At 42.5% G+C, this 18,304-nt stretch overlaps 1 protein-coding gene across 1 annotated transcript in view; it reads left to right on the top strand.

Moving 5' to 3' along the window:
* DNAAF8 (dynein axonemal assembly factor 8) overlaps positions 1 to 18,304 on the top strand; it is an 85,329-nt gene that overhangs the window by 18,561 nt on the left and 48,464 nt on the right. The window contains 3 exon segments of the mRNA XM_052679985.1: positions 7,885 to 8,076; positions 10,663 to 10,830; positions 14,983 to 15,177. Of these exon segments, the coding sequence (XP_052535945.1) occupies positions 7,885 to 8,076; positions 10,663 to 10,830; positions 14,983 to 15,177 (555 nt within the window).

Genomic DNA, 18,304 nt, shown 5'->3' with positions numbered 1-18,304 from the left:
AGCCTCAGACCTGCATCTAGGCTCAGAACCAGGAAACTCTCCTTCTGTACTGAACACAGCAGGACCACCAAGATGCCATATTTTCCATTTAAATTTCCACACAGACCCCGCCTGCTTGTTTTGCAGAAGTTCCCACCTTTGTTGCATTTTCCAGTTCTGGACTGAATGGGTACTCAAGTCCTTCCAAAGAAGAGACTGTTTGTTTGGTTTTTTTTAGTGTTGTTTCTCTGTTGCGAGTTTGAAGTGGCCCCAGGAAAATGCAATATTTAGTCCTTTATATTCCCTGGCACATCTTGGAGATGATTAAAATGAGTTTAGGCTTATTATCTAATGTACTTATGGATGATCTCGACAGACTCGTTGTTGCTTAAGGCAGAGGTTAATCTAAGTAAAAAGAATAGTTTCCAGAATTGCATGCATGAACCTGCTGCCAGTAGAGGTCCTAAACACTCCTCTATTTACATTGCAGAATGCTTCAGGTTAAACTTAAAGAGAAAGCAATAAAATAAAATGTCCATGAGCTAATATCTATTTTTTCCTGTAGAAGAGGGCGGGAGGAGAAAGATTCTGCTGTATCTTGTGTCTTTTTTGGGTCTTGTTCTTTGACAGGTCCTGTGTGTGTTGGCAGGAGGGATAGCTAGCATGAGGTCACAAGGCATACGAGCAGGTACCAGTCACATTTATGCACTTAGGGCAATGCTTTCTGCCATGCACGTCTGGGAACTCAGAACTCCCAGTCTAATCTCACAGATGTGATCTGTGTTGATATTTGTAACCGAAAGGAGGCTGAATGCAGCCCTCTGCTTCTCTAAGTGGCTGCGCAGGCATGGCTGATATGGCTGTAATACTGTTGTTAAATAAGCCTTGTGGTTTAAATGCATTCCTAGATTTTCTCATGCCCTGTTGTTTAGTGTTACCATTTGGATTGGACTACAGCCCTACGCTGAGGGATAAGCTCAGTCATGGCTTGTAAACACATTATTACAGAAATAATTACAGAAACATTATTCTTAGTGGCAGGGCTGTTGAAAGGAATCCAAGGCTTTATCTGAAATTACCAAGTGGAAGAATCCTGCAGTTATTTTTACTGCAAAACCAAAAGCTCTGCCCAGCTATGTGCAAAGCACCTGGAGTAACTACCAGATTCAGTAGAGGTTGTAAGCAACTAGCAGCTCTCAAAATCACAGATAACCCGTGTTAATTCTGCAGGGCAGTAAACAGGTCCAAAGAGTTGCAAGTATACGGCGTTCTGTAGATGGATGCAGGATCACAGAGCCTGTGTGACCAGCTGGATACACTCTAAATTGGAAGCTGATGTGTTGAAGAGTGCTGTGACTGGAGAAGGAGTTGAGACAGCATAGTTAGCTCCTCTCTTTTTTTTTTTTCCTGTGGATTTCCATAGGATACCAAGTCAATGTACATAAAAAGATGAATTTATCACAGTTACGTGATAAAATGAATCTCCTGGAGTATCAAACTAGAGCCCTGCCACCAGTATTTAAAGCCAGCCATGCCAGGAGCATGTGCCAAACAGCAGCCTCACTTCCAGGTGGCTGAGGACCATTCTGTGCCCTGTGCAGTATTTCAAAGTGACTGTACAGTTTCCTTCCCTGCTGCATGTACGGCACGTTTTGTCTGAGAGGCAGCTGGAAATGAGCTGAAGAACAAAGCAGGAAGGAACAGAAATGAGTTTCAAAAGTGTCTTGATAATTTTACACCATTCCTTTTCAAAGTGTGTTCCAGGCTTTTGATAATTAATGTTGTTAGAGAGTAACGAGGATAAGGAAACGTTACGCTCACTTTGCAGTTTCGTAGAGAAGTAATCCATCCCAGAGCCAGGAGTAAATTCCCAGTCCTGCCCTCACATGAGATCTGTAATTAAGCTTCTTATTTATTTCAGCTGCTGTTTGTTAACCACAAGCAGGAACTCAGTAGAGCAGGAGCTTTTTGTTCCATGTGCTTGGAACACCAGCACAGCAAGGCTTTGAATCCCTTTATGTAAACGCCAATTGTGGTAAAGACACTGCTTGTTTTCAATGGTTCTGTCTCAGAAAGCAAACAAAATCGATGGGATTCAGCGCTACTTTGATTTAGATTTTAGAGCAATTTTCAGTGTTTGTTTACCTGAGGAGCTGAGCCCTTCGTCAGACACTTTTCCCATGTCTAGCAAATATAGAAGTGTGTAAAACAGCAGCATCTTACTGTTCACTTGTGCCAGTTATGTGCATGTTTTTAGCTGCACTCAGATTTGTTGCCATTTATACTTTTTTGTGTGTGTGTGAATATATTTAGGTGAAAAATACCCATTTCTAAACATTTTTTTTTGTTAACGTACTTCATTACCACACAAATGCTCTGTGTTCTCAGGAGTGTTAGAATTGTGCTGGCATTGTCTTCAGTCATCTGAAAACTAGGCTGGTATTTGACACATGCTCCTAGCAGGCGTGAAGAACTCATTAGCACATAGAATGTTCTAATTAAGTATTTCAAGGAGCAATTCTGTCCAGGAAGTCGTAGTCACTCCCTGCTTTCCCCATCACTGCTGACTGATAGGTGTTCTTTTTTCATTCATGGGATTACCATCTAGTGATCTCAGGCTAACTAGGGATGTGCATTAGGTGGTGGTGTAAGGCTGGTGGTAACAATATTCCAGATCCAGGATAAATATGAGAAATGACAGAAGTCACTCTGGCGTATATGAGAGAGTAAGCATGACAAGGGCAGTGCTGTGAGCTCGCATTAGAAGTACTGACAGCACAGCCAGGAGTGAGCAGGTTAGGACAGACAGCCTAGTCTAAAGGAAAAGATTCTTCTTTGGAAGCAAATGCTTGTTTTGAAAGCAGAATAAATGTATAATGAATATTGGTCCAAAAATCCTTCTCCTGCCTGTGATCCTGAATGACCACACAGTCATGCTCCTGACCACACTCTTTGATAATGCATTCCTTGGGCTGTGTCCTTGACTCTTATGCCAGAAGGTTTATACGTCTTCTGCTAGCACAGATGAGCTATTAGTTCTAGTGAAGTGGAAGAAAATTTCCTTATAGGGAATTGAGACTAGGATAATATGGATAGGGTGGGAAGAGATTGTTGTAGAACACAGCTGTGTTTTTAGCCAGAAATATAACTGATCCTACCTGCCAGCACTGTGGTGGATGTAAGGCTGCTTTAGGTGGCATTTCCAGTTGGCAGTGCTCAGGTGGCAGCAGCATAAGAAGGTGTGCACAGGGAATTTTGCTCTCTGTGGCGCTTGTGCCAAGCAGAGCTTAGTGTCACATCTGTGTGTTACCTCTGAATTGTGCTCCTGTATGCAGTAATTTCTGCTGATGTTTCTCTCTGATGATTTGCCCTGTTTGTGCTTCAGCAGAAGCAATGGCTGGCGTTAGCCCCTCTGTGGTGCCAGGAATGAATGAGGAGTTCCTTCTGAATCAGGAGGCGTTGTATTCTCTATGACCAAAATTAAGATTAACTATTCAAAATAGGAAGAAAATTCTCAGCAAAGAAATATTCTTCATTATTTTTAACTTAACCTCGCACAGTATGTAATCCCCTGGCTGGAGATCTACAGAGATCACAGTAAATCACGCTTCCATCATTCCCCTCTTTGAATTCCTACAATCTTACTCTGGCAGAGTGATCTGTTTTGGAGGATCGTTCCTCCTCCATTTTGGCAGTCTGAAGCCCAGTTCAAGTCAGAAGATTTCAACAATATTTTGCCACCATCATATTTTTCAGGTCCATAACCTCAGCACGTTTGATGTTCAGAAGCCATTCGTGCTATATAGAGTGTATCTAGTAAAAATTGCATTAGCAGAAAGACCATTCAGCCCATTAACATCAATCATACTCTCCTTTTTGTTTTTAAATGCTGCCTTCATGCTTACAGCATGCTCTGCCAGTTGCATACAGAACGCAAATGCTTTCCTCATTCTTATCCATTGCTTCCACTTGGCAACGACAAAGCAGTTCTTTGAATGGTTTCAGGGTTTATTCCACAACTTACTGCAGAATTTCAGATAATCTAGCAGATGGCATTGTCATCGTTTTTCCATCCTCACAGAATGAAAATGAACAAGCACGTGGTATTTCCAATACGTCTCCATTGAATGCAGGATTTTTTTAGACACCATGAAACAGTGTTATCTGCTTTGGTTTAGGGAGAGAGGTGGAAATGTGAAATGTATCCTATCTACTGTCCTACATTAATTCTATGGAGAATAGATGGGTAACCACATAATCAGCGTGCTTGTGTTTTGTACTGTGAGCTCTGCCCACTGCAAAGCAGGAACAATTTCAGCATCAGAGCATAAGAGCACGGAATTTTCATTAGAGAAATTAGCTGGAGCTGCTGAAGTACCTAGAAATCAGTTCACATTTACAAACGCACAGCAGATGTATCCTTTGGCAGAAGATTTCTGCAGTCAGTAATTTGCCATTCATCAGGGATTGCCTCTGAAATCTGTGATCCAAGCTAGGGTGCGGATGACATGGAAGGATAAATTTAGACGTGGCTGAAAACAATTATTTTGAGTAAGCCTGTAGCCAATGAGAGTAAGATTCCTTCTCCTATTCCTCTCCTCCCCCCTCATTCACCTCTTCCAGAGAAGAAGGAGGAGACTTTGTAGGCATAACTTAACCTGTTTTGCATGCAGAGGATGCTTTGATTTAGTTCTTGCTGCTGTAGGGTCTTCTCAGCATAGTAGGAAGTAGCTTTTGAATGTGCTATCTTCCTTCAGCATTAGCATCAGTTGAGCTTGTATTGCAAAACGTGCTAGAAGGGAAACGATGAAGTTTTCTTTAGCTCCAAAAGCAAAACTGGCTGTAAAAAGTTTGCTTCTCCCTGACCTCTTTCAGCTGGGGGATAACCTCAGGCTGGGTGAGCTGACTCTAATGAGAAACACTGCTTGCTTTCTTAGGTCTCTCTGAAATATCTAAGTGAACTTCCCAGCTGCGTGCTGTAGTGCAGTTTTCAGCAGCAGTTGGATGGCAGCTGCTGGTGGTTGCTCTCAGCCCTGTGCCTAACTGGGAACCAGCAGCACAGCCTGAGCCGCCCCTCAGTCACTCCACCCTCGAACAGCTTTGATGTTTCCCACTTTGAGGACAACAGAGCTGTTTGTCCAATCCGGTGTGGAAGCATAGAGAAAGCAATGCCAACTGGTCTTTTCAAAACCTATCAACAAAAGCATCATTTAACCAATTAGAGCTGTTTTATTAGAAACAAAATGACATTAATCTTGGCTGACAAACTTGCCTCTACTAAGCTTCAGCTTGCTGTGGTTATAAACAGCTCCAATTAAAAAAAAAAAAAGAGAGAGAGATAAAATAGCACTTGTTAGATGATTGATCCCTTCAGATGGTGTCTTTTGAGGTTTTTTTTTTAGTGATATAGTTTATTTTGGGGCTGTGCCTCCTTGTGCATAAATTCAGCACTTTTGTAGCTGCATGCTGCAAGATATGGGTATCCCTAAAGTATCTTGCAACTCATTTCACACTTTTTGGTGTGGTTTTTTGGGGTTTTTTTTTGGGGGGGGGAGGGGAGGAGGAATTACTCCAATTTTTCTATAAAGTGACAGAAAGAAGCACGCTGTTCTTTGGCTGCACGGCGTGCTGGTGTTGCTTCTTGTGCTGCTCTCATATTAAGGTGGACGAGGACGGAACTGAGTGTGAAGGGACATTAGAAAACCAAGCTGAAGAGTTGTAAGCAGCAATACTGTAAACTGCAATTGCAAAAATAAAATAGCAAGCACTTTGGAAATAGGGAATTTTATCTTATTTACTCCGTGGTAATTGCTGGTACTTGAGTGCCATCAGCTGCGAGCCTGTGTGTGATTGACAGCACAATTCTAGCCAGAGCAGCCAAAAATAGCCCAGGATTTGAGTCATTTTTGTCTCTTTTACAATCTAATACTGCCACAAAAGCTAGCGTAGTGTGTAGAGAAATTGGACTCTCTTATAGATAGACTAGGGTAATGGGTCTAATTGGCCAATGCTGAGGGAAGGCATATTAAGAAAGCACTTGATGTCACTGACTTAAGCAGTTCTTGCCTGCAGTTAGGTAGAATGAGCTCCTTTTCAGTTTGTCGTTCATTGATATTTCTGCAATTAACTTTTATGCCTCAGTCCTTGCTGGAGTAAGGAGGCTGACAGAGGGAGGAAAAGGGGGGGGAGCAACAGCATTCAGAACCTCACTGCTCTCAGGAGGAACCTCAATAAGCAGAGAACTGCAATTCTTAGTAAACTTTCTGATCAAAATCCTGTGCTGGTGGGCCAAACGAGTTTGGAATGGCTTGAAATTGCTGCTTAAGCATCAGTAGATGCTGGATTAATCTGTAGCCTGTCACTTATGGTGCTGCCAACGTGCTTGTTGAGACAGGAAGGAGAAAGCATTTCTTCAATACAGAATGCAGAAGGAAGCCATACTTTCCTGAAAATCTCCAACTTTCATTTCAAGCCTCTTTCTTGGAGAACTGTGGTGGTGTTTCCAAAGCCCTGATAGCTGCTCAGGACTACATCAGTGGTGCAGATCTGCAGCATCAGAACGTTTGTGACTAGTTAGTACTAATTGCAATTTTCATTTGGTGCTTTTAGGTGGCACTGTGTCTGTGGCAGACACATTAGCAGCAAAATAACTGGGCAACACAGTAGGTCTGCTTGTGACCATTCTAATTCAAAATTAAAGTGGCTTTAATTGGATTTAGCTTATTTTGCTCCCAGAGTGAATTCAGGTAAATCAAATTAAGGTTAATTTGGTGTAAGGGTGTGGGCAGGCATCCTCATTAAGGGCTCCTTGGAGCACCTGAGAGCACAACTGCCCAGCTGCTCCTCAGCACCCTTCTGCCCTCACTGTGCTCACAGAATGGGGTGCTTGCTGGGCTCACACTGTGGTAGGTCATTTCAGATGAATTTTCTCACCTCAATTAGCAGTTCAGTCTGTTGGCTGATTGCATTGACGTGCATGGGAGATGTGGTCACGGTGCACTTTGCTGACCCTGCACTGGGGAGCACAGCCTTCATGTGATGCTGTAACAAGGAGCTGGAAAGTTACACCATAAACAGCTCCAGCTCTTTGTAAATAAGTACCTGCCATACCCCTAGAATGAACGCTCACAGGGTGCTTTGGGGAGGCCCTTAGGGTCCTTATTACAGGATCATAATTGTTGAGAAGCAACGCTCTTATGTATACTGGAAATTAATTCTGATTTTGAGACTAGCTTCCTAATTTACAGGAGGAATGTCGGGGCAGCAGAATAGAGATAGAAATAGCAAACCAGCTAACAGTTACAGCAGCAGCTACTGCATCTTTGGGTAAAGAATGGAGGTCCCATAAACTATAATCTCACAACTCTAGCTTGGGGTTGTTTGCTAAAGAATAGGTCCCAAAGGAGAGGGATTTGCATCCTGAATAACCAAGTATCAGTGTTAAAGTAGAGAAAAGAAATGAGTTCAGCGAAATGTAACATCATCTGTGAATGAGGCATGTTAGATGAAGCAGAAAAGAATGGAAAATTTTGACACTTCTGTCATGATTGTTTTGGAAGTGTTTCACTGATTAAAAAAAAATTTAACGCTGAATCTTAAAGAATGTAAAATAAATTTGATCAAACTGCATTCAGCTGTGACCACCTGGTCTTCCATTTAAGCAGCAGTATGAGACTAAATGAAGGTAGCAGCTCTCCAAGAAAATCTGGGGTGTTCCAGAAAGTGTCCCTGATATAATGACCCACCTTCTATGGCTTCTGCTTCCTCCCTAATAAATACTCACTAGATATTAATTGCCCCTCTCCTGTGCTGACGACGAGTTTAATTCATCTGGGATAATGAATACAGTTCCAGTAATCCAAATTAAATTCATTTTCTTATTTTTTTTATTATTATTTTGTACAGGAAAGCTCTTATCTGCCAGTTGTTGACAGGTTGCCCGGACTGGACAGTATGAGAGATGAAGAGCTGCTGCTGACAGCTTGGCTGCGGAGCTGTGGCCGGGTACCCGCAGATGAGAGCAGTGGGGGCAGGCATAGCACTGCACTGAGAGCAGCTGCCTTCTACCGTGCCCTCGTGACATGGCTTCTGTCCCTGGTGAGTACATGCAGTGACAGTGCTCAACAGAAGCTTCTGGTGACAAAGGACGTGCTTTTCCCTCCAGTGAAAAGGTTCTTGAAATTACCTTTTTCCAACAGCTGCAGGACAGCTCAGCAAAGGGGAGGTGATGTCCTAACTTGCCCTAAAATAAGTAAATCAAGTTCCAGCTGGATCACACCTGTATTTTACAAAGAGCATGGTGCCAAAAGTAAAATTAAAAAGAAATGTTTTCATTTTTTGTTTTTTTTTTATAGTGGTGAGCTAAATTAAAAATAATCAGAAGCAACCAGTGAAAGCAGAGGACTAATTATTGTCCTCATCCAAACATTTCTTTTGCTTTTCTCACAACTCGTTAAGAACAGATCCTTTCTGAAAGTCAGGGGAGCTGTAAGTAAGCGATGGTCTGTTTCATCTTAATTGTCCTTTGGTTCACACCTTTTTCTCTTCCAAAGAAAACCCCTTTTCCTCACTTCTATTAATCTGTTGTTACTCTTTTCTTCTAGGGGAAGAAATAAAACAACCCTTTTTCTTTTCCTTCCCCCACCCCTCCTTGGTTGTTGGCCTCATTCTTTTCCCTGCTTAAAGACACTGATGTATCAATTCATGCACTCAAGGTAAATTTCACCCTGAGTGGACAGCATGCACATGGCTTTTAAGTCACTTAAACTCCACTTAAACACTATTAATTGTTAATGATGTTCAAGCTTCCATTAAAACTTTGCTAACATTCTGTAATGTTAGTTCAGTACTAATGAAAATTGCCACTTGAGCAGCCCCAGAGTCTGAATCTTCCATTCAGAAAATAGTTAGCTCATGAGCAGCTGAAGTGTGAGCTTTCTTCCCTTTACTCCCACATAAAAAATCCTGAGCTCTGATTTGCAGCAGCTCTCTCCAAGCATGAAAGGGTACCTCAGCCTCCAGGGCTCAGTGTTGCCTGCTGGGACTGTAGGGTCAAATGTTGTGATGGACTTTGTGCATCCCAGTTTGTATGGCCTCATACAAACTGGGATAAAAGCCACAAATTGATTTCATAGAATTGTAGCATATCCTGAGGTTCCCAAGCAGCTGTTGGATAGCAGTGAGAAAGAATCTGCTTTTCTTTATTGAAAGAGAAATTCAAGCATTTTAGACCCAGATTAAGAATTTTACCTGCATCTGTGTAATCCCACTGTCTTGCTGGTTTCCTGGCACGTGTAAATCAACGTATCTGTATTGATTTTCTTGAAGATATGTTGATTTCTAACAGTGGAGAACATAGTCTTCCAAACATGAACATTCCCCAGTAGCAGAATTGCTATGGAAGTTCCTTTGCAAAACCACTGTTGAAAGCAGTCAAGGACTTGGTAGTGCTATTATGAGTGATGCCACTGACCCATACAGCACTTTGAAGATGCACTCCTGCCCTGTGCTAAGAACATATTTTTAAAGGCACTCATCTCACTGTAAATAGCTTTGTTTTATGTATGCAGTAAATACAAAGCTGTTAATTCATCTAGAGATCATAGCAATGGTATAAACCATGACAAGGCTCAAGTGCTTTCTGTATTCACCAGAACCCTGGCGAAGAATTGCAGTCCTGTAATGCAGACTTCATGTAGCACATGATATGGGTGAGGGGTCTTTGTCTTATATGGCTGCTTCTCTTGCTAGGCTGCTTTGATTGCCTGTGTGTAATGATCACATACTTCTTTGCACTCTTTCCCCTGCTACCCAGGTCTTGGGATGCTTTGCAGCACTATGATGCCTCCCCAGGCTGTCTCATTCGTCTTTTCTGTCTCTTTTTCAGCCCAGTTTCTGATGTATTCTGCTCTACTTTGGGCAGCATTATGAGCCAATCAGTTATCTATTCTCCTGAAGCCTTGTCTTTGGTGCTAAACTGGAATCTTTAGAAGATGGTGGGATTGGCAGGGGTCCCTTTTGGGTCTAAAACGAGGGGATAGATATGTATACTGGTAGATAGAATGCCTCTCACAGAGGAGTACGGGTGAGAAAATCCATCAAAAAGGAATTGCCTCAAGTCTATCTATGATGTGGTTTCACTGGGTTGGGACTGATAAGGCTTTGACCATTAGTAATCACTTATATGAGTGATGAAGTCTTATTCTAAAGCCTGTACTAGCTCCTCAGAATGATGTAATCAATTAGCATTGGTTTTTTGCATTAAGTTTGTATTATCTCATTACAGTTAATAAAGGCAGCACACAGCACCGCTGTGACATGAATGGGCAGTGTTGACAGGAACTCTGTTCTCAGTTCTTGCTTCACTTGGGAGGAAATGTGGGTTCTTCCTTTCACGTAGTGAAACTGGTGGAAGTTAGAGTGTGCAAGTTATGGGAGTCCTTGCTGACAAAATAAATCCTCTGACTTACCAAAGCCTACATGTTACTCCTATTTAATTTGTTGTTATTGATTTTCCTATTGGCTAAACCTCAGCCTAATCCACTAATCAAGTGAGAGTGCTCCCCGGATTATTATACGTTATGTGGCTCTACTTAAAAGCCACAGAGCAAGATAAGGGGGTTATCTTCAGCCTCTAAGTACAGCCATCTGTAAAAATGAAATTCTGTTCTAATGGATTTACAGGTACCTCCTGTGAAAATGAAAGGTGGACCCGAGGCTCCATTTCAGGCAGAATGTCTACAGCAGACCTGGCAAGAGGACGGATTGGCCCTGTCTGCTTGTGTAATGCCAACAGATGAATCTCCAACCCAGGACTTGATGCTGATTAAAGAAAGGTTAAAGAAGATTAAAGTAAGGAGCATTTAAATGTGCAAGTTGTGCAGAACTGCCATAGGGTGTTACCACTACCTTTCACTAAGAACCAGGCTCGGGTATGCCAATTTAAGCTCAAATCTCAGTGAGCCAGGATAGAAAAACGTAAGTGCTGCTCTAAATTAGAATGAAGCCCAGTACTGTGGGAACTGAAGGACTGCTTGCAGCTAATTGCCAGCTCAAGCTGCCCTCGGTTATGTTGTGCAGATGAGAAACCAACTCTATATAGCAGTCTTTTGTTTCTGCTGCTCATTAACTGTTAATGTGTTTTTTGGTGGCAGTAACCTCATGGTGCAGAGATTTGCCTGGGTCCAGAGGAGAACTATCTTTGAGATGTATTATGTTTTGTGCTGTTATTTTTTAACCACATGAAGAATGTGAATTATGAGAGGGAATACTGTCTTGCTATTCAAACTCCCAAGAGACAGGACCCAGAGAACGGACCTGAGATCCTGTTCCTTCTTTCCTGCTAGACTACAGTGTCTGTCTTGCACAACGAAACAAGCTGAAAGGTCTAGCACAAGCTGAATTCTAGCCTGTGTAGGTGACACGTTGTAACATAAGGCACCATATGAGCTTGTGTCCTGAAAACAGGGAAGATATGATATAGCAACTCTGGGCCATAATTTGTTGGTTCTGTTTCTTGACTCCTGATTTGGACAAGAAGATTCTCTGAGCATCTTGATGCAACTGTTTTGTTTTCCTCTTTTAAATACTGCTTGTTAGGTGCTGCCCTGAGACCTGCTGTGGCCTTGCTAATCCTGCCTGGTGCAGACACCTACACCTATGTCGTATTGATGGAAGATATGCCAGCTGCACTGGGTGAACAGTGATCTTTGCATACCTGTGATCTCCCACAAGTCACTTGCATGAATAATGTTCCTGTTATTGAATAGACTTACCTGAGATGCTTGCCATGTGCTTTGTTGGGTATGCAAGCATCTCCCAGCTCACTCAAAGCAACCCTTGTAACTTTGGCAAACTGGGGCTGGGTTTTCTATTCCTACCCAACATAATTCTTAAATGGAAGAAGAGGTGTGAACGTGTTTTGAAAACATGCTTAAGCTTTCCTTGTTCAGCTGCAGCAAGCATTCTTTGCTTGCAACTGTCTGCCTACGAGCAGTACAGACTGAATTTCCCATGATGTATCATAAAGTATGACAGCTGTGGCTCCAGTGTCACACAAGTGAATGATTGATGCTGCCAACGAATGTCGTGATTAAAATACTACTGGAAAAAAAACAACCCCAAAACAATAAGCAACTTTTCTGTCATTGTTCATCCATCTCCTGGCAAAAGCCCCAGGGCTAATGAGAGAGAGCACCCTGCTGGACTGGGCGAGGGCTTGATGTTGGTTGCTGTCTAAGGTGACTGAGTTCAAGAAGCATCCTGTGAAACAAAGAAAATGGAGGAACAGAGACTGACTTGCCTTCAGTCTGTTTGCCTTCTTGCTCTCTAATTTCAAGAGGGGAGTTGGCCAAGGCATCAGAGTTGTTGGGCACAGAGTGTGCTCAATGTATCCAGTGTCAAGAAATTGAATGACCTGCAGCTGCAAGCTCAGGTTGCGCTGAACGTTTGGTTGGAGCTGGGCAGGGTTGTATCACTGGTTGGCAGAATGAGCCATTTGAGTTTCCAGTCCTTGTATAAATTGTAAATGCTGTTTTACTGCCCTGTTTGCAGCCATGGACAGTGCTGTTGAGTTCAGCTGGTATGGGGGAGAGGTGAATGTGCCACTCATTCCAATGGTGTTGCTCAAAGCAAGAGTGTGTAACGGAGGTTTTCTCTCATTAGAAGCTCTACTGGATGTCATTGTGATAACAATGGCTTTTGTCAGTTTTGCTTTCTTGAGGCATTTGTAGAGCTGCTGCTCTTTCCCCAACAAAGATTTAAGTTGATAGGAACAACAGAAGTCCTTCAGAAATGTCAGCCACAGCAGAGACAAAGAGAAAACAACAGCAACTCGTTCTGTCTCCCCATGAGCATGGGTTGGAGAGAAACATGGCAGGCTTTACTTTCCTCACACAGGTCTTCAGTCCCGTGCTGTAGAGTTAATGTAGAATGTTTTAATGGTTGAACTGGCTAACAAAATTCTTCTGTTGTGACACTTACTGGTTCTTCTTGTCTCTTACGGCACAGTGAGAACCAGTTACTTGCTTTACCTTCAAAATATAAATAGTCAGGAAAATAACTGTTCCTAAGCATTCTTGATACACCTACTGACTAAAAGAATGCTGGAAGGTTCCCGTTGTTTTCTCATTATGATGAAGACACGTCAAGTAGTGTCAATTTTAACTGATAGCATTATGACAAATTGACGTTCTAATGTTTGCAATGTGCAGAGTCCATATTCAGTGCTGAAGATGGACACTCACACTACACACAACACATTAGATGCAGATACTAGGAAAGAAATGTCCAACTTGGTGTCTCTGTATCTCGCTGACAGCAGCAAAATGACAGTTGTCCATAGATTTTCTTCAGAATGCAATGTGAATATGATTTTACAGCAGACACTGGGTTGCTGGTCTACAAGCCTGAGGAGCTGATTGTATTGAGAGGGCAAGGTTTCACTTTCTGCAGCTTTCCTCACTGATAATGCCTAAGCCTGATGTGGCTGAACATCCTGAGTGCATCTTTCACACGATGCTGAATTTACCACTGGTTTCTCAGAGAAAAAGCTGTCTAAAGATCAGCTTTTGGCTTATTCGGTTACAATGGCATCCATTCCTTTATCGAGGGTTTCTGCAAAGTTTTATTCAGCATACATCATTCTGGGTGATGTGTTCATTTGCCTTGTTTTTATTTATTTAGTCTTCCTTCCAAACAACTGATGACAATGAGGCATATTAGAATATTCCTGCATGTTTTTGCTTTCTTGGGTTGTTAGAACAAATGCTTATGCACTCGCCTCTTGTGATTTCTGCATGCACATTGGGTTGTGTTTACAGGCACGTGTGATGGGAATTGGATTTGTACAGAAAATGCTTTCTAAGAATCTGCTCAGCATTCCCAGTGAGGCACGTTAGCACTGCACACAGCAGCATGGTGCTGCTCTGCACACGTGGATCATTTGATGGCTCTGGTGGTTTGGAAGAGCTCATGATCTCCATTGCTGGATCTGGGGGCTTTTTTGCAGACCTGCACTGCCTGAGCTCTCCTTTCTGGCTGCTGTAATAGATGAGGTAGAAAAAAATGCTTTGCATAATTGCTGCTTCTGTTCATTTCTGACTGGGCCTCATTGAGGTCACAAATTTTGTTCTAATTAGGAACCAGCTTGCAAGAACAAAGGGCTTAGAGGGGAGGTTAAATGATGGAAGAATGTAACAAAGCCGCGCAGTTTTCAATATTAATGCTATTATCAATCTTGAAAATATTTATTAATTTCAGGATTTTTAGTTTTTATCCTTATGAAACCCTTTGCAAATCAATGTTTTGTTGTGTTTGACTGCTTTATAGTCCTGTTTATGACATTTTCTCCCTCTTCAATATGGTATATAAAGTGATTCAGAATAATACTGGTGGGCCGACAGATGTCACAAGCCTGTTATTTTGTACCCATGTCTTACTATGAACTCTGCCATCGTCATCTATGATGGAGTTTTGTAGCTGAGCAGTCTGAGTGTATCAAGGACTCTGATTAGCAGTGCTGCTAACCATCCTCTGCCCTTCACCAGAGGGGTCTTAGAGACAAGTCTGTATGGGAGCACGTCCCCAGCTCGAGGGATGAGCCTTTCCATGCAGGCATGACTGACTGGTGTGGACAGCATTTGCTCTCAAGCTCCATCACCAGTGTCAGAAACCCAAGCAGTGTCAGGCCTTCAGTTCTGATTCTGAACCTGGAAATGGAAACTTTTATAGTTTTGCAGCAGAACTGGGGGAGGAGTGCATTTTCTGTGGGTAAGGGGCCAACTTTAGAAGGTCTGGGTGTTAGGGATGGAGGTTGTGATGGTTTGGGAGGCTACAAGTTAAATGAGGATTTGGGTTTGGAGGCATTGAAATGCAGTTGTGTGGTAAATGCACGAGGTTGGGATCGTTGCAGGTAGAAAGAGCTGCTGCAGGTACATGGTGCAGCACAGAGCAGGAAGCCTCTGCTGCCATCACTGATGCGTTTTAATTGTTGATTCTTTGCAGACTAAAGAAGATCCCCAAGAAAAGTCCATTTTTTACCAGAGGATTTCTGAATTTCTATCCCTTATATGGCTTCCAGATGTTACCTGGTGGAGAGCAGAACTGTGCAGTTGTTTCCAAAGCCACCTATATCCACTTCTTCCTGAAATTCCCTCTGCCCTGCTCAGTTACATCCCTACTGTTAATCCTGATCCTCAGGTACTGTATACAAACGCTTGGACTTGATATTTTTTTTCCTTCCTGTGTCCAGTAGAATTTATCCTCCTGCATTACAGATACTTTTGTTTGGTTTAGCTGAGGGCTTAAATCTCTTTGAAAGTAAATGCTTGTAAGCAGTGTTGATTTTTTGCACGGATGTGTATGAGATTACAAGGAGACAGCACTGCCTAAGGTCAGGTGGTTAAAATCGCTTGCCTAGAAGTGCCTGGAAGAACATTCACCACCTCACGCTATTCAGAAGTAGAATGATCAACTTTTCACTTCTGTCAGCTTAGCAAGTGCTCCATAAGAGGCATTCAAAGGAGTGAACCCTTCCCGTGATTCATGTGCTTTGTGCTAATTGGAGGAGCTCATTCCTCACTGGATATCAAACGCTGCTATCAGGGCTCTATCCTACATAGTTCAAATATTTGCACAGGTTTTCAAAGAGTCTGTGAACACTACCTGATTTCTATGCCTTTTGAGGAATTGTTCTACTTTCCCATGACATCATCAGCATTGAGTTCATGATTTTTTCCCAGAGTTCCTAAATCCTGAAAAAATCAGGAGATACAATTCTAGGTAATGGTAAAGACTGCAATTCTGGTTCACAACAAAGTTTGGTTCTGAAAATAATGTAGCACAACAACTTTCCAGTAATCCCCCAACCTGATTGAGATTGCTATTACAATGTGAGAATCAATGCCATAAAGCTTAGGAGCTTAGCAGTGCACTTAGCAATTTGCCTAAAGGTTTATCCCACTTCTGTGAAGGGAGAGGAGGCTTAATATTGTTGATTTGCAGTCACTGTAGCTTTCAAGTACAGGCAAGTGCAATAAAGCAAGCTGACGTTCTCGTAAAAGATAAATCTGCTGTATACTTGTAAAGCATCATCGAAAACTGGGCTTTTATGCAAATCCCCTATTAGGGGAATTATAAATCATTAGGAGTTGAACAGCGAGATAGCTGGCACTTTCTGGAGGTGGATCTTTGCCTTGATGCCATTGAAAGTGGAAGTCAATTTAAAGGCCACGTTCTCTTTCTATGCTCAAACGCTCCGTGCCACCGGGGTTTCCAGAGCGGTGTTACACTGTGACCACTGTGTATCACAGCTGCTTAATAGGTGTCTTGCAGTTAAATAGGAAGGCTGCCTTCTCTGAGCAAGGCACAATGAGCCGGATTGTCAGCAGGCAGCAGCTAACCCTGATGTCTGCCCTGAAGCTTCACAAAGTGCTACCAACTGAGAATGTTCCCCAGCCTCATTAAAATACCACCAGTGTGAGCTCTGTACTGACAATTCAGGATCGTATTTTTAACTTCATTGGTTTGAAGACTTTGTTCAAGGCCTGTGATTATAGGTTTTCATTTTTCTTTATTTTGGGGTGATGTATACGAACCTGAATTGATCAAGCACTCAGTACTGGCTGTTGGAAAAGCAAGCAGTGAATGCCCAGCTTGCTTCATGTGAAGCACAAGTCCTGAGGAGCGGAGGAAACAAATGGGTGAGGGAGGAGGGAAGAGGAACACCAGGTAGAACTGCTGTCTGCTTGTGTACTGACTAACTGTGCGTGGCTTTACAAGCAATTGGTAGTAGTAATTGTAATTACATTTAAGCACTTTGTTGGAGTGTAAGCCAAGGTCTTGTTCTTAGCCAATTGTTCTAGTGTTTTCTCTTCAGTCCGCTCTGAACTTGGAACAGGTTGCTTTTTTTCTTGCTGTCTTTCTTTCAGGCTTTCTTATTTATACAGGATATACAGCCTATCAAACTGCAGTAATTGACTTTAGATATGAAGAGTAAACTCACAGAGCATGAAAACCCCGGGTTAGGAATGACAGCATCCTCATAGATGACGTTGACTGTGACATTCCTTGTCAGCAAAAGGAGAACTGTGCCAAAATGACATAGAGATACTTCTTGTTAAGCCTTAGAATGCAAACCTTAACCTTGGGGATACAGGAGATGCATGGCCAGCACTGGTGCTCGTGTGCCTCTTCTAATTTGTTTCAGTACTGTGTGCTAGGTTCTGTTGTACTCTTCACAGTGTTCTGGACCCTGGGACTCTTGCCCAGGGTGCAGCCCTAACTCCCCCCCAGCAGCATATGTATGTATGTATATGTATATGTGTGTATCTAAGCTCCAGAGAAATGCTTTTGTTGTACTTCCTGGGGATTAGTTTCCTATGTGCTCCTTCTTCAGTTAGTTTCCCTCCTGACTTCCAGCACAAGGGTTTTCATCTTCTTTTTTAGACAGTAGTGCCAGTTAAAGTCAGGTCTACACAAAGTTCCCTCTGAAGCAAAACTCTGTTGTTGTTGTTGTTATTATTATTATTTTAAGCAGTTTTGGCTAAGCATGGATAAGAATTCCAGAACTGGATCAGGACACCAAATTTGCCTTGATGTTGCAACTCAATGCTGTGAAAATCTTTACATGGCAGAGGCTGAACTAACAGGAAGTTTGATGTGTGGGTGAGGGCTTCCAAAATGTGCAGCAGCTCTTTCATGTGGTATTTCTGTAACACAGATGCAAACTGATGGGATTTTCCTGCTGGCTGGCAAGTAGGTGGCACCTGTGTGTTACCAGAAGATCTCTACGTGTAGGTCCACGCAAGACTGAAACAGCAACGTTGTTCTGCTACGTGGTTGATGAGATTACAAATCACTTCATGCTATGGCATGTGTTCATCGCTTGTTCCTTTGTGCATTTATGGCACCTAATGTGGACGTGGGTATGTCAGTCTTTGAAGACAGAGTGAAGGGCATTTCTAAACGGTATTCCAGATCCACTGATGGTGACAGTGTGCACAAGGTGACCTTTCCAGTTCAGGCACTCAGCTTAAATCCTTGTCTGGGATGTTCCAGCTCTCTAAATTGCATGGAAAGAGGAAAGCTGCTCCATGTGAAACTTCAGTGCCAGCAACAAATCTCCCAGGAGATGCAGCAGAAACAATGCTTGTGCAACATTCAAAGCAAGAGTGGAAAACGATCTGACAAACTGAGATGCCTCAACAGAATAACCCGGGTCATGCAAAGAAACTTTCTGGGTTCTTTACTTTTGCCTAGAAATGAGGATTCCAAACTAAACCTTTCCACTGGTTCCAGAACCTTCTAGAGGAGAAGCTGGAGGTGG

The sequence above is a fragment of the Tympanuchus pallidicinctus genome, unplaced genomic scaffold (genome assembly GCF_026119805.1).
Source record: "Tympanuchus pallidicinctus isolate F22 unplaced genomic scaffold, pur_lepc_1.0 scaffold18, whole genome shotgun sequence".
NCBI classification, from domain to species: domain Eukaryota; kingdom Metazoa; phylum Chordata; class Aves; order Galliformes; family Phasianidae; genus Tympanuchus; species Tympanuchus pallidicinctus.
This window is presented reverse-complemented; position numbering and strand designations above follow the sequence as displayed.